The sequence below is a fragment of the Syngnathus floridae genome, chromosome 1, assembly GCF_059516105.1.
Source record: "Syngnathus floridae isolate MCC-2025c chromosome 1, RoL_Sflo_1.0, whole genome shotgun sequence".
NCBI lineage: Eukaryota > Metazoa > Chordata > Actinopteri > Syngnathiformes > Syngnathidae > Syngnathus > Syngnathus floridae.
Genome location: NC_142413.1, coordinates 3752014 through 3771825, shown reverse-complemented (window position 1 = coordinate 3771825; position 19812 = coordinate 3752014). Strand labels below are relative to the sequence as shown.

At 49.5% G+C, this 19812-nt stretch overlaps 1 protein-coding gene across 4 annotated transcripts; it reads left to right on the top strand.

The window, feature by feature from the left end:
• The first annotated feature begins 748 nt into the window (after positions 1-748).
• On the top strand, positions 749-19372 carry dysf (dysferlin, limb girdle muscular dystrophy 2B (autosomal recessive)). Of its 4 annotated transcripts, none has more exons than XM_088368833.1 (57): positions 749-966; positions 2360-2415; positions 2495-2586; positions 2660-2765; positions 2968-3091; positions 3172-3428; positions 3492-3620; positions 3737-3799; positions 3858-3908; positions 3977-4007; positions 4076-4191; positions 4335-4461; positions 4524-4627; positions 4713-4781; positions 4849-4892; positions 4975-5057; positions 5509-5624; positions 5770-5883; positions 5956-6133; positions 6209-6333; positions 6396-6502; positions 6586-6781; positions 6850-6996; positions 7171-7302; positions 7371-7537; positions 7604-7718; positions 7810-7915; positions 7997-8139; positions 8734-8907; positions 8979-9063; positions 9130-9207; positions 9676-9857; positions 9933-10073; positions 10137-10166; positions 10240-10275; positions 10563-10604; positions 10689-10791; positions 10929-11173; positions 11273-11371; positions 11564-11750; positions 11819-11892; positions 12258-12317; positions 14136-14234; positions 14306-14434; positions 14513-14668; positions 14754-14845; positions 14923-15093; positions 15158-15300; positions 15387-15526; positions 15593-15681; positions 15821-15916; positions 15975-16116; positions 16185-16284; positions 17364-17536; positions 17648-17757; positions 17826-17973; positions 18444-19372. In XM_088368833.1, exons 1-57 carry the CDS (start codon positions 879-881, stop codon positions 18498-18500), a joined length of 6567 nt encoding a protein of 2188 aa, XP_088224959.1. In that variant the 5' UTR covers positions 749-878; the 3' UTR covers positions 18501-19372. The 4 variants fall into 4 exon arrangements, with proteins under 4 accessions (XP_088224959.1, XP_088224968.1, XP_088224975.1 ...); XM_088368842.1 differs by lacking the exon at positions 11273-11371 and adding an exon at positions 5397-5429 and having other exon boundaries at positions 750-966; positions 10929-11089; XM_088368849.1 differs by lacking the exons at positions 11273-11371; positions 12258-12317 and adding an exon at positions 5397-5429 and having other exon boundaries at positions 750-966; positions 10929-11089.
• Positions 19373-19812: the final 440 nt, after the last annotated feature.

Below are 19812 nucleotides of genomic sequence, written 5' to 3'. Positions count from 1 at the left end.
TAATTAAGGAAGCAAACTACTCATACTTTGTCCATATTCATTTACAGTCGTACGAAACGGAACAAATTGGAAGCCTCCACCGCTTTGGAGAATTTGGAGAAAAGCAGTAAGTTGAAATGTGAGTTTAATTCAGCTTTTGTCATTAAACACCGCCGACTCAGCTAGCATCACAGCTATTAGCTGAGTACCGCCAGGAAAAAAAGCAGCGCGACACAAGCACATTCCGCAAAAGATGGATTTTTTTTCAAAGCCCGAATAACAAACTTTGAATAACGACAATTTATGTGGTTGTACAGTAAGCAGTTTTTATTGTGCGGAAAATATTCTTGACAATATGAAATAAAAAGTAAAATTTAAGTACAAGCTCATTGCTGGCTTTTTTTTTTTTTTTTCCTCATTGCTGTCGTCTCATTTCTGTGCCCAAGCACACTTGACAGGTAAATTTCCGAGTGCCTTTTTTAACATACTTTTAACTTTGACAATTACCTACAGTTAGAAATCCATTGGGTTGAGATATGATGATCGTTGTGGCTAAAACAATATATATATAATAACGTAAATAATAAACCAAATATAACCACAACTTAGTACTTGTACATCCCTGTATATTATTTACTGTTTAATTTTTGAAAAAAAAATTCTATTACGGTTGGTGAAGTCTGACCTCAGTCTGCGTGTGTTTGGTATTTTGGTGTGTGCATGCACTTGTGGTCTGAAAATAAAATCCACTGTTGTGTATGTGTGTCAGAGGGTGTATGCTGGGCAAAGTGAGACAGCTTAGAGCAGCAGCAGTCGGTTGCTTTCTCTCCCTTACAGTCGCTATCAGGACCGCATTTGGATATTCCAACACGGTTCGGTTGTGATCGTGTGTGTTTGTCATGCTGCGTGTTTTCATTCTGTGTGCAGAACGCCTGCATACGCCGGATGACGACATCAGCGACGCCTACTGCACCGTCACCCATGAAGGTAAGGGCGTGGTTGAGACAGCTGGCAAATATGATGGAGGTGTGAAATATGAATGAAAGATAGACATTGTTAATATTTGTGTTAGAATTGATCAAAGCACTCCTCCCCCTCCTGCCAAACAGCTGAGAGGCTATTATTGGAAAGCTGGCTTCAGTGTCCCCCCAGGGAGGGGGCTGGGTGGGGGTCACGCTGCCGATTCATGCTCCCCGACAATGTTTTCCCGTTTTTGTAATCAGGGAGAGAAAGTTGTGTGAAGGAATATACAAACACAGATAAAATCAGTAAATAAAAAGTGATGGCGGCACTGCAGTTAAGCAGGAGACAGGCGAGGAAAAGAGAGCAGGAAATGTTGGGATTTCCTCTGGATGTGAGGGGTGTGTGTGTGTGTTTGTGTGTGTGTGTATGTGTGTGAGTTGATTGTTACCCACTTTTCCTCTGAGTGGGATCAGTCTTGGGGACAAGCTGCCACAGTGAGGACTTATCTCCTTTGGGTTCTTTATTAATTTTCTTTCACGTTTTTTTTTTTTTATGTGAACATCTCCAAGGTTTAATTTTAATTGATTGTTTTTTGTTAGTTTGTTTTTTGCTGATTGTCATTTTTCGTCATCTTGATGTAACGATCTGTAGCATCGTACTCGCCAACTCATTTTTTCGACCATGTTGCGCTGTGTTGTTCAGCGGGCCAACAACCTGAGGCACTCGCACCCCTTGGCTAGTGTCACCTTTCGAGGTAAGAAGAGGATGGAGACTTGAGGGGAAGCGTTGTCTCCTTTAAAGCTTGCTCATCTTTAAAATGCTGAGTCATGGTTGACATATAGGACTTGTGGTACTGTCGCGGTTGAAGCTCCAAATTTTAAAACTGCTGTCATATTTCCACAAAGTAGTGTCCTAGTTTTTATGAGGTGAACGCTTCTATTAACTTCCTGCCTTTGTGTTAGCGCCATTTCCTGCAGTATGGCATGCCGATGATGAGCGCCTTCGTCCTCGTACCGCACCGAGTTGGTGTGATGTGATTGAAACGTTTTCACAGGAAAACGGAATAGAAAAGGTTCACGGCGCCACGCTCCGGTCTCCGTCTATTCTCGGCCCGTGAACCCGTGCCAAGCTGAAACCGCCAGGAAGTTGACGCTGTGCCACTTCCCGTCCCGGAGACGTCAAGTCAGAACGTTGGCTCTCGGGAGATGGATTCTAAGCGCACCCTCTTGACCCTTCCGAGGAAGGGCGGAGGTGTTTTGTTAAGATATCTGCCGAGAGCGGAGGTGCGCTTACGTGGTGTTTGTGTGCGTGTTCTCGCCAAAAACAGGAAAGCAAACAAGCAGGAGAAAAGAATGAGCCTTTTCCGTGTACCAAGGTGCATATATTATAGATGATGATGTCTTCTCACTTCCTTCAGGGTCTAAGAAGAAGACCAAGGTCATCAAGAACAACCCCAATCCCGTTTGGAACGAGGTGGGCTCTTCAGAACTTTGCAAACCCGAAACTCAACAAGCCATCGTGTTAATTTACAGCTACGAACTTTCACTTGCAGGGCTTTGAATGGGATCTTAAGGGAGTTCCTTTGGACCCGGGAGCTGAGCTTCACTGCGTCGTTAAGGACCATGAGAAGATGGGGAGGAACAGGTGACTGCAGCTAATGCTAGCTTGGACGACACCCAGATGTTGGCAGATATTTCCACAGATGGCTTGTCTGCAGGTTTCTGGGTGAAAGTCGGCTCGCCCTCAGGGACGTGCTCAGTTCTCCCAACTTCGCCGCCTCCTTCACCGTCTCTTTGCTGGACACCAAGAGGAACAACACGGGGGTGAGAGAGTTTGGCCCAATGCTTTTCTCAACATTCTTTTGGATGTCACCGTGTTCCCCAGCTAGATTTTGGTCCCGCTAGCACATGAATCCTATTTAGGCGAAACTTTAGTGAAGTGAGCCAGCGACATCTTCTCTGTCGCTTCAGTAAAATGTTCGCAATAAACATGAGTTTACGTGATTATTTTTTCTTTTTTTTTTAGGCTACACTCACCTTGCAGATTTCCTACATCCCTCCCCCAGGATCAGCTCCCATCTTCCAGTCCCCTTCGCTGCCTGAGCCCCTGCCTCATACCAACCCCAATGTGGAAATGGACACTGTCACAAGTAACACGTCTCACTCCCACCCACAAGGGGCGCCGGTCGCCTGTTGTTCAACAGTTTTGTATTGATGTGTGTCCATGCAGTGATCTCCCTGGACACACTGGGCGAGGAGGACACGGAGAGCATGATCATGCTGGAGGTCCCGGAGGAGCAGGGTGCAGACGACGGGCGCTCTATGGTTGTGGTCGGCCCCCAGGGGCATCAGGGACAGGATTCGCCCGCCGCCCAGACCCCCAAACGCTCACCGCCGTCTTACAACACTCACGGAGGGCTGAAGAAGAGGCGTAGGGGTGCCAGTAGTCGTCCCAAAGCACTTGCTAACAAGCCTCAGGACATTCAGGTACGCAAAGAGGACGTGAGCGCCCTCTAGTGGCTTGTTCTTACGTTTACGTTACCTGCGCAGGTTCGCATGAGAATCATCCAGGCTCGACAGCTGCCGGGCGTCAACATCAACCCTGTCGTCAAAGTTTCGGTAGCAGGGCAGAGCAGGAGGACGCGCATCCGCAAAGGCAACAACCCCGCTTTTGATGAGGTGGTCAAATTAACCATTCATTTTTTCATTCAATGATAAAATATTATTTTTGTATTACAGTAGAAAACAATTTTACTACGCGTTAAATACATGCCAAGCGCATTTCCTGTGTGCAGACTTTTTTCTTGAACTTCTTTGAAACGCCGTCCGACATGTTTGACGAACCCATCTTCATCACGGTGAGTGGACCTCGTCCTCGTTTCTCCCACCCTTCCCAACTGACGTGTGGCCCCACAGGTGTGCGACTCGCGCTCACTCAGAACCGACGCCGTCATCGGAGAATTCAAGGTGAGCGTTCAGGGTGGGGTCAAAAATGAGGCCGTGTCAAAACTGAATTTTCGTGCTTGTGTCCACAGCTGGACGTGGGCGCAATCTACAGCGAGCATCGTGAGTAGCGACGAGCTCATCCCGAGTCAGCCAACGTGAAATAAGCAACCCATGTCTACTCTTGCTAGGACACTGCTACTTGAGGAAGTGGCTGCTCCTTTGTGACCCCGACGACCTGTCTGCTGGGGTTCGAGGTTACCTCAAAGTCAGCCTGTGGGTGTTGGCCGCCGGAGACGAGCCGCCGGTGAGAGGCCAACGCATTGATGACCTTGCTCTTATCTGCCACGTGTCACTTTAAGACAGTGCTGTCCACATTATTTTCATTCCGAGTCCTTTTTTTATTTAAATCTCAACATATCAGATTGATTCTTTGCGTTGGACTTTCAGGCAGATAAGCGCGAGTGCGTGGAGGACAAGGAGGACATCGAGGGGAACCTTCTGAGACCCGCCGGCCTGTCCCTCAGAGGCGCAGCCTTCACTTTAAGGGTCTTCAGGGCCGAGGATCTTCCTCAGAGTGAGTCGTGTGCACCATGGATGGGCCGCGGACACTGTCAGCTGACATCCTCTCGTGCGCAGTGGACGACGCCTTCATGGATGGAGTGAAGCAGATTTTTGGATTCGACAGCAACAGGAAGAACTTGGTGGATCCTCTGGTGGAGATCCATTTTGCCGGCAAAACAGTACGCGCCTCCGACAATGATTTCATCGCCACGTTGCAGATGTGCCGCGGTACATATTTGAAACTTAACGTTTGCTTCTATTTAGGTCTGCACAAAGGTTCTGGAGAAGAATGCCAATCCGCAGTGGCACCAGAGTCTCACGATGCCAATTCGGGTGAGACCTCTTGTGTGTGTGATTGAAGTCTGAGGAGATGTTCAACAATTTTTTTCCTTCCACTCAGTTTCCGTCCATGTGTGAGAAGATGAGGATTCGACTTCTTGACTGGTTGACATTTTGATTCGGACCATTTACATTTGCATCTGTAAATCACGTCAAGATATTTTCTTTTCCCTCCGTTTTTGTTTAGGGACCGAGCCAGTCATAATGATGTCATCGGCACCGCCCACCTCTGTATGTCCAAGATTTCCGCACCTGGAGGCGAGATTGAGGGTGAGTTGTGCTTGAAACATTTGTGTCGTTTTTGGCTCAATAAATCTTCGGAAACATTGGCTTGGCTTGTCAAGTAGACTTTGTGGTTACCCAAAGTGCATAGCGAACAGATGTACGCCAGCTGACATCTTGGAAAAATCGATCAAAATTTACATCTGTGTAACAGTGGCAAGTAGTTATTTTTGTATTTGCATTTTGGATAAGCACTTAATCATCTCTCCATCACTGCTCAATTCTTTTCCTTTACGCATTCAACTAATCCTTTGGGACTTTGAAAAACTTCTTTTTCTCTTGTTTTCGATCTCTATCTGCCTTTCTGACTTCCTGTCCACGCTTCAGACGACTTGACCCCGCGGGGCGTCCCCTCTGGCCGTACGTCCGCTGTCCTCTTGTCAATTTCCCGTGCGCTAAAGCTCGTCACCATTTTAAGTTTCCGTCTGTCTGTTCACAGTGGACGACACGCTGGGATTCCTTCCCACATTTGGTCCCTGTTTTGTCAACTTTTACGGCAGTCCCAGAGAGTTCAGCACCTTCAATGACCCCCATGAAGTCCTGAACCTCGGAAAAGTAATCTTCTTAAAATCACATTATTATTGTTTGCCACTGTTTGAGGCGAGGGTTACCCATCTGCAAAATTTGCGATATAGAGATGATGCATTCCTTACCTGATCTTTAAGGGTCGTAATATAACACGCTAACACGGCTTCCTCAGGGGGAGGGCGTGGCCTATCGAGGTCGAGTCTTGGTGGAGCTGACCACAAAGCTGGTGGACAAACCGGAGCCCAAAAATGAAGACATCCCGTCAGATGATCTGCTCGTGGTTGAGGTGAGACAGACGCGAAGAAAAAGTCACACAACATGAAAATCTCAAATTGTTGCTTTCCTTTTCACTCGACAGAAGTTCCTCCGGAAGAGGAAGTTCTCCCTCTTTGTGGCGTTCTACTCCGCCACGCATCTCCAGGACGTTGACGACGCAATCCAGTTTGAGGTCAGCATCGGCAACTACGGCAACAAGTTTGACTACAGCTGCCTGCCGCTGGCCTCCACCACGCAGTTCAGCAGAGCCGTGTTCGACGGTGGGTCACGTGCGTGCAACCCACGTGACCGTTCGCGTTCTTCAAACGGATGCCTTGTCCTCCTGCGTCTCGCAGGTTGTCACTACTATTACCTCCCGTGGGGGAACGTGAAGCCGGTGGTTGTTCTGTCGTCGGCGTGGGAAGATATCGCGCCGAGGATCGAGGCTCTCAACATGCTTTTGGCCGCGCTGGATCGATTGGTGAGGTTTGGCTGCGGAATATCGTCATGTTGGCTCAGATGCCAATGTGTGTGTGTTTCCAGGAGGCCAACTTGCAGCGGGTGCAGCTGGAAATAAAGGCGGGAAGCGATATGGACGAGCTGGAGCTCCGAGTGGTGGAGATGTTGGATCAGGTGATCATAGACTGCAGGTAAGATCAAGTTGCTGTGCTTGTCCCACTCGTTGATTTGATGGGTGACAAAAGATTTTTGATGTCGTGCTGGGATTCTGCAGTCAGGAGCTGCCCTCTCTTGAACGCTGGCCGTGCGCGACCCCGCTGGACCGCTCGCTCCGACACATCCGCTCTCTGCACCTGCAGCAGATCATGGCGGCGGCGCTGGCACTCAAACACGGACCTGCCACGGAACTTTCCACCGTCATGGAGCAGGCAGAGGACTGGGCCAGCCGGCTCAGGGACTTGGCTGAAGAGGTGCGTACGTGAAGAGAGCTGGGAAAGACAAACATTTGCCGAGAAAAGCTAATTTTGTCTCTCTACAGCCCCAGAACAGCCTTCCCGACATCGTGATCTGGATGCTGCAGGGTGAACGGAGGGTGGCGTACCATCGCATTCCAGCACACACCGTCCTCTACTCTGAGCGTCACGGTGGCAAACACTGCGGACAGCTGCAGACCATCTTCCTCAAAGTGAGAAAAAAAGCAACTCTTTCCTAAACAAGTTTTCTATTCTTTATTGTGTCGAGACACATATATTACAAGTCAAAACCAAAATGTTACAAATAGATTATGCCCCTCCCATCCGAGTAAAAACAGAAAAAAAATCAAGGTTACTCACCTATCATATCTGCCCTTTTGTGGTAGTATCCACAAGGTGGCGATGGAGAGGCCAAACTTCCCGGTCAGCTCAGGATCAAAGTTTGGTTCGGACTGGCTGCCGACGACAAACACTTCAACGTCTACGCTGAAGGAAAGCTGTCCGTCTTTGCAGAAACGGTAAATTCACCGCCATCCTCATCGCGTTAGCGCTAACAGCTAACTTTGAAACTTTATTCTACCCACAGTATGAAAATCAGACTCGGCTCGCCCTAGTGGGCAGCTGGGGGACGACTGGTCTTACTTGCCCCAAGTTCAGTGATGTGACAGGAAGGGTAAAACTGCCCAAGGAGAGTTTCAAACCCTCGCCCGGCTGGACCTGGGCTGGGGACTGGTACATAAGTCCCGAGAGGACGTAAGTCATTATGGCTCACAGTAGAACACATAAAAAATATTGAATCTGGCTTCAATCCCATGACAGACTGCTGTTTGATGCGGATGCCGGTCACATGACCTACACGGAGGAAGTCTTTGAAAACCAGATGAGGTTACCTGGTGGCCAGTGGATTGGCATGAATGAAGGCTACACCGACGTGGTATGTGCTACAAAGACCACTTGCACTCAAAAAAACATTTTTTTGAAAATGATCCTGTGGCTGGGGGGGTCCTTTATTCTCTGTGTGGCAGAATGGCGAGAAGGCCGTGCCTAAAGACGATGTGGAGTGTCCTCCGGGTTGGGTGTGGGAGGAGCCAGAGTGGAGCGAGGACCTCAACAGAGGCGTGGACGATCACGGTGCGTCGGCATCTGCTAAAAATGCGCAGTGAAGGTGCGTGTTTGACGCGCCTCTTCTTTGGCGTCATGTTCTTTGTACAGGTTGGGAGTACGGCATCACCATCCCACCAGATCGCCGGCCCAAGTCGTGGGTCCCTGCCGAGAAGATGTACCACACCAACCGGCGGAGGCGGTGGATGCGCATGAGAAGGCGGGACCAGCAGAAGATGGATGCGCTCAGAAAGGTGAATAATTGCAACTTTTAAAACTTGACTTAAATCCACAGTAATCTGTTGTTCTCAGACTGGTAGCCCGCTAATCACCACCAACATTAATGAACAAGTTGATTGCTGTAACAGGAATAATCCACCAGGTGTCGCTGTTGCCGCACAAATCTACTCGCAGCTTTTCTCTTGCTACTGAATGTGGCCAAGTCCTCGCGCTGTACTTAAAAGTACAGATGTTTAAAAAAAAAAACTTTAGACGGAAACTTTTCTACCAAAGTAAAAATGACAAATGTACTGTCAATTATAAAGAATTTTCTTTAGGGTCTTTTGTAATATGTGTCATCCGCTGACGGTTGATAAAGTGTGAACCAGTATTGACAAATTATTTGTAATTTTTAAATAAGATGTAAAAAACATTCAAATTATTTTTAGATTATGATTATTAAAATAGAAAGTAAAGCTGTTTTTAAATACAGGGAGTAAAAGTGAAAAACAAATACTCAAGTATGGGTGAACTACAGTAACAGAGTAGTGCTCGTTTGCTTTCCACCATTGCCTTCCACGCATCAGTTTGAAGTCTTTGTGAGTTTTTCCGCCTCTGTTCCCTCTTAGCAGCGTCCGGACGAGGCGATGTGGGAGGGCTGGGAGTACACCTCGCTATTCGGCTGGAGGTTCCACCTAAAGCCGAGGAAGACGGACAGCTTCCGCAGGCGCAGGTGGAGATGCCGCATGGAGCCCCTGGAAAAGACAGGCCCGGCGGCCATCTTTGCTCTGGAGTGTTCCCTGGTGAGAAGCGCCCTCGGAGAGCACATTGCCCAACTCGCCGTTGAACCCCGTACCTCGTTTCACCCCCGCAGAGCAGCATCGAAGACAAACACGACGACAAGTCCGTCACCACCACCTTTGGAGTCAACAGACCCACCATTTCCTGCTTCTTTGACCGTGAGTCACCGCTCCTAACCGTGTCTTCGCCCTTTTCAGTCTGCTCATGTTGTTGTCTATTTTTAGGGGGCACCCGCTACCACTTGCGCTGCTACTTGTATCAAGCCAGGGACCTGATGGCCATGGACAAGGACAGCTTTTCTGGTATAGTCCTGGACACTCTCAGCTTAAAGTGCCGTGACTGAAGCCCCATCTACTGCAACACACACACACTTGCATAACACCTCTGGGCTGTTTGTATTTCTGTTTACGTGAGCTAATGGGCTATTTGAATAGCTGGCCATGAGTGGTCTAGTTGTTAGTACTGTGAGTGTGTGTGTGTGTGAGTGCCTGTGTGTAACATTAGAAGAGTGCATAAAGAGGAAAGGAATGAAAGAAAGGAAGGACACAAGGATGCAAGGTCATTGAGGAGGTTAATTGAGCACTGGTGGGAAAAAGGCAACATAGCTTCAGTTGATTCCAGCGCTAACGGCTCCTCTGAGACTCTTCCCCCGGCCTGGAAAAACAAACAGCCGCGCACGTCACTGTACCTCTCTGTGAGCGCTCGGGGTCACGCCGAAACCTCACACTCCACTCGGCCCGCAAAAATGATGGCGCTGTTTTGAATTTCAGACCCCTACGCCATCGTGTCTTTCCTCCATCAGTCCCAGAAGACGGTAACTGTGCGAAACACCCTCAATCCCACCTGGGATCAGACGCTCATCTTCTACGACGTGGAGATTTTTGGGGACCCCGAAGCCACCGTGGCCAGCCCCCCGCATGTGGTGGTGGAACTTTACGACCAGGACACATACGTGAGTTGAAACGCAGTATGCCGAGTACTCTAAATGAACCCAATTGCAAAATTGGTTGTCAACACCACGCCGCAGGGAGCAGACGAGTTCATGGGTCGCTGCGTTTGCTCGCCCTCGCTGAGCCGCTCGCCCAGCCTGGCCTGGTTCCCCATCCGCCTCGCCGACAAAGACGCCGGTGAACTGCTGGCAGCTTTTGAGCTCATACGCCGGGAGAAGGTCGGTGGTCATTTTTGGATGTTGTAAGTGTTTGAGGTGTTGATTCATGATGTCACTCTGCAGCCAGCAGTTCATCACGTTCCGGGGCTCGAGGTGACTTCATCGCCTTCCTCTCAGTCTTTAGGTTGATTTGCTCTTCATTAAAATGTTGCTTGTTCCCACTCAGGCTGACATTGGGGCTTCTAGCCATGTTCTAGATGAGGTAAGTTCAACTTGGGGGTACGGCCTGCTGTGTTCACCATTCATTCATTCATTCATTCATTCATTCATTCATTCATTCATTCATTCATTCATTCATTCATTCATTCATTCATGTTAGCTTCATTAAAGCCTTATCGTTTAAATGTGAGTGTGAATGTTACGGCGTATGACCCAAAAAAAGTCACAAGCATTTTATACACTCAAATAATGATTATCTCATGTCAACTTCCTCACAAATGTGAAATGTTGGGTTGAAGAAAAAAAACAATTTCTTTGTGTCGCCCTCAGTTGATGTTCCCGGGATTCCTCTGTGACAGCGCGCAGACATGGGTATGCAAATTGAACACTCATTTTTCCCGAATGAACTCAAAGTTGATCGAATAATCGTTTACAAATGTCGCCTCCTTTTGGCAGCCGGAAGAATCGGACCTTCCATGCCTACCCCCTCAGAGGGAGCCCAATGTCTTCGTGGTGCCTCAGGGGATCAAACCTGTTCTGCAGAGAACCGCCATCGAGGAACGGCTAAGTGTTTTTTATGACTACTCCTTTAAATTTAGATGCCAAAAGGCAAATTGAATTTTTTTTTTCTGTCAGAAGGGGCAGTCAAAATTGGGATCAGGTACATCCACGATAAGATAATCCGTTGTGTGTAGGTGTTGGCATGGGGTGTCCGTAACCTGAAGAGCTTCCAGTTGGCCAGCGTTACCTCTCCCAGCCTGCAGGTGGAGTGCGGCGGCACCACCGTCCAAAGCTGCGTCATCCGCAGCGTGAAGAAGAAGGCCAACTTTGACGTCAACACCCTCTTTCTCGACGTGGTAAGCGGCAAACGGCGGGGACTGACCTTTCCGTTCTGCCTTTACATCTCACCTTTGGAAAAGCCGCAGCAAAATGTGGAAAAGGTTGCACACTTTTTTCCAGCTGCGGCGCGATCGCTGTTGTCTTATTGTGGCAGCGAGCGCTGGCGGATGGAAACATTCTCATCACTTTCCCCCAAACAGCCGTCAGGGTGCTTCAGTGTGACATTCACAGCCCCCACGATGGAAACGTTCACATATTTTCCCTTTCAATCGCGCCAGCTATTGTATGTCTGCTTTCAGGTAAACGAGCAGTGGTAATAATCTCGATCCGCTCCCGATTCACTTACTCAGCGTGTAATCGGGGCCCCTTTGAGTTCAAAACGTGTATTTTTGTAGTAGCCTAAATTCATTTTTCCACTCAAGTGAAATTGGATAATGTCTCATTGCACAGTGGGTTGGCAGGGACTGACTTTGGGTTCTTCCTTGTCGCAGAGGCTCCCCCTGGAGGAGCTCTACATGCCCCCCATCGTCATCAAGGTCATCGACAACCGTCAGTTTGGCAGGAAGCCCGTGGTGGGACAGTGCACCATCCGCTCCTTGGAGGAGTACCGCTGCTCTCCCGGGGAGGAGGACGAGGAGGCGGGGCAGACGGACCAGTCGGAGGCGGACGAAAGCCAAGGTGAGGAGACGGCGAGGGGGGTGTGATCCCCATCGCGTCGTCAACGTCTCTGCCGTGTTCGCTTGTAGGTCTGATGCCCCGCTTGGTCAGCGGCGACGTCTTCATCACCGTGGATGACGAGGAGCCGCTCATCCCTCATCAGGTTGCGTCATCTTGAAAGTTCTTTCTTGTCCTTGTCTAACGAAACACTTTGTCGCCCAACTCGAGTTTAGCACTTTCGTATGTGGGCTTTTACTAATATGATGTTAACAAAATACTAATTTGTCTGTTCCACAAACATGCTGGACGTCCAGGTCAGCAAATGGAGCACACCTTCTTGTTTTGGGAGAAAATGCGCTCAATTTGCTTACCCAATCATCCAGTAATGATGTTAATAATTAATCATTTGTGTCTTATGCCCACCTCAGTTCCGCAAATAATATCACAAAAATATTTTGCCCATGCAATTTCTTTTCTCGGTTTGCACTGACTGTTTAATGCCACTAACTTTTATGTGTGTGTGTGTAGTTTGCAGACGGAGCCAGTTCCGCTATTATTAACCTCTCCGCTTCTAGCTGCAGCCTCCACGTGGGTAACAAACTTGCATCTCGCCTTCTTCGAGTCCGTTCGGTTCGCCAACATGTCAATGCGGTGTCAGTCGGCTCTTCGGAACAGAAAGCACACGTTCTACTTGTGACTTTTATTTTAAGCGCTACTGTTTCACGAGCGGCAGACAAAAGACGTTACCTCGCTGCTAACTAGCGTTCGGGCCGCTGGAACGTTTTTATTGATGGCGTTTATTTCCAGCGCGACACTGATGGATCACAGTGCCTGCGCCGAGATGAAGACGGAGGATGGAAGGGGGATGAAACACGACACTTCTTACATTGTGCTCTTGCGGTCGGCGGCTCGGCAAAAGAAGCGGCGCTCGCGAGACGAGGCCTTCGCGAAGCGCCGCACGCCGCGCTGTGCGGTTACGCGCGAAATCGGATCCCCCCATTTGAGCGGGAGACCGTGCTCCTCGTAACATTCTTCCATTTTATTTATCCAAGCCAGGTCAATTAGAAGACTTAGCGTGACCCGGACCAGACTACACACGCTGACGCTCACGTTGCATGCGCGGGTACACTTCCTGGCCTGTCCTGCCCCTCCCCCCACCCCGTCCCCTTGCTCACCAGTAATTGGGGGTGATTTCTTTCTCTCTAAACACAGATATTTGTTTTATTAAGGGTCCGATATTGAAGCCAGTCAAATTAAAGGCTTGGCTTTCTGTCTGGCTACAGCCAAAGTCAACAGTGCCGCTACACTGTAGATCCTTTGCACCGCAGACAGTGAGCAAAGAGCGGCTTAAGGAGGGACAAAGTCAATAAAGCAGAAGCACGACGTTAAAAAAGGGAGCCGAAAAAGGGAGGGATAATAAGTCATGGCAGCCAAAAAAAAAAAAAAGCGCTCTCATGGCCCGCCGCTTCTTCTTTCATGGGCTCGATCATGAGTCGTGATGATGACCAGATTACCCGTCGTGTCCTATTTTCTTTCGGCCTCGGAAGCTTTTCAGAGAATCGTCTGTCGGCGACGTCATCGTTGACCCCTTTCGATATCTTCAATATATATTTTTAGTAATGGCGGCGCAAGTCGATATTGGCGCAAAGTTAGACGCCAGGTTCTGCCCTTTTCCATGCCATGCCGGAAAGTCGTGGTGTTTATGCGGGCTTGTGGGAAACAGACGAGAGGGGATCCTACGCTGAGCCCACCCCGCTATGAGAACGCTCTTGTTCAACATCGCAGCGCCCACACAAAAGGAAAAAGTGGCGCATGAGCCTTTTAGCGCTCCTCGGAGGGTTGAAGGTTGGCGGGCGGGCAACGGCGGGTTCCAAATCAAACGTGTGTGTGTGTGCGTGCCGCTTTGTAGTCACCGCTTTCACAGTTGCACTGTGAGAAAAATGGCCAAAGCGAAAGTGAGATGACTTTTAGTCAACTTGACGACGCGCTCGCTCTCATACTGGGAAAATGAGTCTCCATAAAAAAAGTGACATAAAAAGCGGACGGCCTCGCATCCAAACCGCAGAAAGCCGTCAGTCAACATTTGTCGAGAATGGAAGACGGCGAGCGCGGCCTCACATGACTCATGGCAGCCGCGCTCGCACTTTACAAGCTTTACTTTCACGCCAGCGCACATTCCAGAACAAAGAGACTTCTTGTTTTCTCCAAGAGCAAACTTTTCATGTGGTTTGAGGAAAAAGTCGCAGAAATGTGTTAACAAGCGACTTAGAACGTGTTTAATCTTCTACTTTGGGACCGCTCCGACATCTCCGGAGGCACCGCTTTCCTTGATTTATTCACCGATTCCGCCGTCAGGTGCACGATTCGGCGCCGGTGAACATTGACCTCTGATTGTGCCCCCAATAGGAAGAAGAGTTGATGGACTGGTGGAGCAAGTTTTATGCCTCCACAGGAGAGACAAACAAGTGCGGAACGTATCTGGACCAAGGCTCGGACACCTTGCAGGTCAGCGAGTCTCGTTTTCTTAACTGAGCGTCCATTTTTTTTCTCCCGCTTTCAATTTTTCTCATCCTCAGGTTTACGACAGAGAGTTGGAGAAGGTCGAGGCCTTCGGGGGTCTGTCGGATTTCTGTCAAACCTTCAAGCTACGCCGAGGGAAGACGCAGGGGGAAGGTGAGGATCCTTCGGTGGTGGGACAATTCAAGGTGAGCATCTCTCCATCGTGTCCCAGTAGTGATGCAACAACCGGAGCCGTAAAATCTTTGTGTTGTGTGCCGGGGCAGGGTATGTTTAAGATCTACGCCTTGCCGGATGACCCTATGGCCCCACCGCCTCCACGAAAGTTTAGGAAGCTTCCTCCCAACGGCGTGGTGGAGTGTTTGGTCCGAGTATACGTCATCCAGGCTCGAGGACTTCAACCGAAAGATGCCAACGGCAAGGTTTGTCCTGCGAGATTAAAAAAAAATACATTTTTGATGTATTGTCTTTGAATCTTTTTGTGTTTTTTTTTTTTTTTTTTTTTAGTGTGACCCCTACGTGAAGACCACACTCGGAAAGAAGACCATCAATGATCATGAAAATTACATCCCTTGCACTTTGGAGCCTGTTTTTGGAAAGTAGGTGCAGTTACATCGTGGAGAAGGCAACGTCGCCGCCACCTGGCCCCCGTTTTCATTTGCCGTCTCTTGCCCAGGATGTTCGAGCTGAGCTGCTCGCTCCCCCAGGAGAAGGACCTGCACGTGACGCTGTACGACCACGACAGGCTGACCAAAGACGAGAAGATCGGCGAGACGGTCATCGACTTGGAGAACCGCTTCCTGTCTAAATACGGAGCCGGCTGCGGTCTGCCGCAGTCGTACTGCCTGTGGGTGTTTTACGCCACCGCTCACCATGATTACGGGCACACAATCACCCGCCTTTTATGTTAGCTCGGGTGTGAACCGATGGCGGGACCAGCTCACCCCCAGACAGCTGCTATCCGGATTGTGCGAGCGGCGGAACCTGCCGAAGCCCATCTACCACAGGGACACGGTTCTCTTCAGAGGGGTGCAGTACACCAAAGCTGATCTCGGTGAGACACTTTTAGTTTATAATCTTAGAATTGATTTTTTTTTAAGCGTGGGAAAGCTTTAACTTGATTTCAAATTTGCCTCTTAGCGGACGGACTCAAGTGCCAACGGCATCTGGGCCCCATCGAGGAGCGTCTCTCGCTGCACATTCTGAGGAAAATGGGTCTGGTGCCGGAACACGTCGAGACCCGGGCGCTGTACAACCCCCTGCAACCCGACATCGAGCAGGTAAGTCACTGTTATATTTTGTGTCTCCTGCTCACGTCTGATTGGCTGTTTTGTCCCTCCGTGCAGGGACGTTTGATGATGTGGGTGGACCTGTTCCCCAAGTCTCTGGGACCTCCTGGACCTCCTTTCAACATCACACCACGCAAGGCCAAGAAGTAGGACCTCACACAAAATCACATTTTTGAGTCAAGGTTTATACTTGAAAAGATTCACGGGACTCCAAACCAAACGTAGCTAAAATTAGACGAACTAGGCTAAGGCTGGGAATCACTGTTCTAATCAATAGATGTGCAGGTTCTTGCTACGCTGCATCATCTGGAACACCAGCGATGTCATCCTCGACGACGTCAGCATCAGCGGGGAGAAGATGAGCGACATCTACGTGAAAGGGTAGGTGCGAGAAACTCGCGTGTCATCTCCCGCTGAATTCTTCGTCTTTTTCCCTCAGCTGGCTGGACGGCCACGAGCACAACAAACAAAAGACGGACGTCCACTACCGCTCGCTGGACGGGGAAGCCAACTTCAACTACCGATTCGTCTTTCCTTTCCTCTACTTACCCGCCGAGCAGCTGTGCGTGGTGGACAAAAAGGTGAGGACAGGAAAACGGTCGACGGTGGAATATTATGTCTGGCGTGACCTGCTTGTCTCCATCTGCAGGAACATTTCTGGAATCTGGACAAAAGTGAAAGTAAACTTGCTCCCAGATTCACCATTCAAGTGTGGGACAATGACAAGTTCTCCTTCGACGACTACCTTGGTAAATCACGTGTGTGTGTGTGTGTGTCACTGTCAGTCAGGAATTGAACCTTCAACCTGCAATAACGTAGAGCTCCCCGAGCTGCTGGGGCCTGGGTAAATGCTTCCTGGAAAGGATGCCGTATTGCCAGAGCCATTAAAGCACCTTAGAAAAACATTGAATTCATGCCGGGTGACATTAAGTTCCTTCCAGCTCATATTGGGCCCTGAACGAAATGGAGCTCGCCAGTCACATGTCGATAACCTCGGAGCTATGTATCAAAATTCCGCCCTCCTTCGAGCCTCGTCCCGGTGAATAACCGGGTCGCTCGGCTCGTCTGTTCTCCCTTCGACCGAGACGCGAGAGGAGGAAGATGAGGAATCCAGATTGTGATCTGTCACCATGTCGGCGTTTCCTGTCGCTCAGGTTTATTCGGCTCGTACTCGGAGCGGCGGCGCGGCCACCTCAAAGCATTTCTTCCATTCCGGCCTGTCTTCAGCTCATCAGCGCGACCGCTGCCTTTCTTCATGCTCCCGCTCGGTGTGAGGGTCAGACATTTTCCTACCGTCGGATACTCGGGAACCCTGGAAAAACACTTCCAGTGGACGCGTCGTCTCGCTCCAGTCGTTCATCACGCCGCAATGCCTCCATATTTAACGTCAACCCTGATCAAACTGCGCTAACGTTCACCTCGGGATCCCTCAAAGGTCCGTAAATATGGAAAAAGGGGCTGACGCTGATCTCATTTTCCTTCATAATCCATAAAATCATCAGAAACAGCTTTGACCTTTCAAGGGAGACACGTTTCCAAGTCGGGACGCATTAAGCGGCGCGCCACTCGGCGGCCATCTTGAAAATTCCTGTGGCCAGCGAGCGAGCGAATGAAAAAAGTAAAACATAAAAACACTACGCTATTCCTTCACATTTATGACCACCTGACAACATCTCACCAATCAGAACTCTTCTGTCCAAACAAGACACAGAAAAGCTGCTCTATGAATTCATTTTCAATACAGTCAACTGTTGGCTGATCTTTTGGGCTCTGTAAAGCAGTTTGGATTTGAAATGGTGTAATTTAAATCAACTTGTCTTCCCTTCAGGTCACTTAGTGATGGACCTGAACCGCATGATACGTCCCGCCAAGTCGCCGGAGAAGTGCGACCTGCATCTGCTGGAGCAGCCGGCCGATCCGCGGGTGTCTCTCTTTGAGCAGAAAACCGTCAAGGGTTGGTGGCCCTGCGTCCGTGAGCAGGATGGACAAAAACTCCTTGCTGTGAGATAATGACAACGCACAAAAATGCCAAATATACAGCCCTTCAAAAAGTATTGGGACGGCAGACGTGTTTGTGCCGTGACATGTTTGTGACGTTCCATGGCGCTGCAGGGCAAGGTGGAGATGTCTCTGGAGATCGTGACAGAGCAAGAAGAAGAAGAGAGACCGGCCGGGCTCGGCCGAGACGAGCCCAACGTCAACCCCCACCTGGAGGAACCTCGGTGAGAGCAAACAGAAAACAAAACTTGGTGTAAAAAACAAGGACGAATTTTGCCGGCGGTCTGCTCAGGCGTCCCGAGACCTCCTTCCTGTGGTTCTCGTCCCCCTACAAGACGATGCGCTTCATCCTGTGGAGACGATACAAGTGGTTCATTATCTGCTTCCTCATCCTCTTCCTCATCTTCCTCTTCGTTTGCGTCTTCCTCTACTCCTTCCCGGTAAGTTTGAGACTTAAAAGTTATTTACTCATTTTCCAATCGCTATACTATTTTTTTTTCTAGTGGTAGTTCACTAAAATGTCAACTCAAAATCACTCCGTACAGCGGACCAATCAAAATTAATGACAATGAAAAGATGATTTTATTGCGACTCTTTCTGGTGTGCACAACTTGGCCACCGAGTGGCACTATATTAGTCATGTAGACAAACAAAGAAGAGTTCAACTCAACAATTAAGTGACTCAGGAATGTGTGCTAATATTTGTTGTTCTTTGCAGACTATAAAGAATAAATATGCCAGCGGGTATTACGTTATGAAACAGTCAGAAAAATTTATTGGAACTTTTCCGCCGCCTGGCAGCCCTTCTCACAAATTATTCAAACAGCATTACAAAATGCCAGCACACTTTTCTCACTTCCCAACGCACCCAGTTGGAAGTTAAATGTTCTGTTTTTGTTTTCCGTGTCAGAACTACGCCGCCATGCGGATGGTGGGCCCATTTGGACCGGCCCGGGTAGCCGAGTGACCCCGGCGAGAATTCTCCCCATCAGAAGGCACGAGTCGTGACGCGCGCTCGTCTCGTCTGCGTCACGCCCGTCTCCCTCGTGGCGTCTCTCATCTTTCTTTCTGTTTCATGCGTTCCTCTCATGTGCGCTCACGCAGCGAGGCGGGCGGAGGAAGAGCAGCCAGCAGACGCTGAACGGCTGCCACCGAATTGGAGATGGATTCTGATGTTGCGAACGCCCGCTGTGACGCCTCCGACTCGTTTCGCTGCGGCGAGGAGGAAACGCTCCAAACGGGCTCGTTATTCTCTTTGAACGCCGCTCCGTTCGTGCCGAAATTTTCAGATCCTCGTTTCCTCCTCCTCTTGCCCTCAGATGCTTCTTTTTCTCATCTTCATCGCTTCCGTCGGCGTCATCATCAGCAGCCGCAAAGGTGGATCAAGCCACCGATGGAAAAGTTAGTCTGCGAACTCGACCCGAGTGGAAAAGTTGACTTAGTCAGCCCGCCGGCAAAGAGCGAGCGAGCGAGCCTTGTAAACAAAAGTCCCATTGAGTGCTCAAACATTGGAAAGACTTTTGGGACCGTGCCCACGTGCCAGGCCCAAAGCCGGTGTCGCTTGTTAGTTCTTCCTCTTCCTTTCACTCGCTCCGTTGCACTCATTTATGCAAACTTATCTCACGTGCCTTGAGGCTTCTTGAAGCTACTGCTCACAAAAAACAAAATGGCAAATTGAGCTATAATGTGCATTTAATTTGACCTGTCAAACTAGTCGGATTAAGTTCACCTGCATAGATGATTTTAGGTGCATGCAGCCAGGTATCCTGAAATTTTTGTGCAGTTTGTCTCCATGTTTTTGTTTTAGCTGTATTATCAATAAAGGTTGACTCGACAGCACCGGCTCCTGTTCTGACCTGGTTGTGAACTCGCCGCCAAACTTTCGGGAGTGATTTGTGTCCGGAGCTCCCGGCGCTCCAAATGAGCCTTCCCGCCTCGCCTTTCCTCTCCATGCCTGGCGTTACCGCATCCGGCCTCATCCTCGGCCGCTCGCCTCGTCCTTGTCTCGTCTTGGGTTTCGCCCTCGTCCTCGGGGCCTTGTTATGGTCATCGTGAACTGCAGGTGAACCGCCGACCGCAGTCTGTGTGTGTGTTGCGCGGTGTGGGTGGGCTGCGGCGGGGATCCGACTTGGCTCCTCCGTCTCCCTTTTTTGTCGACCTTCACCCGCTTCCTCCTCCTCCTCCGCGATGTCGTCTCGCCTCCTCGTCCTCCTCGCTTTGTCTTTTCACCTATGAACTTGTGTGTTTTCCTTTTACATTGCCCGTCAAAGTTTTTCTCC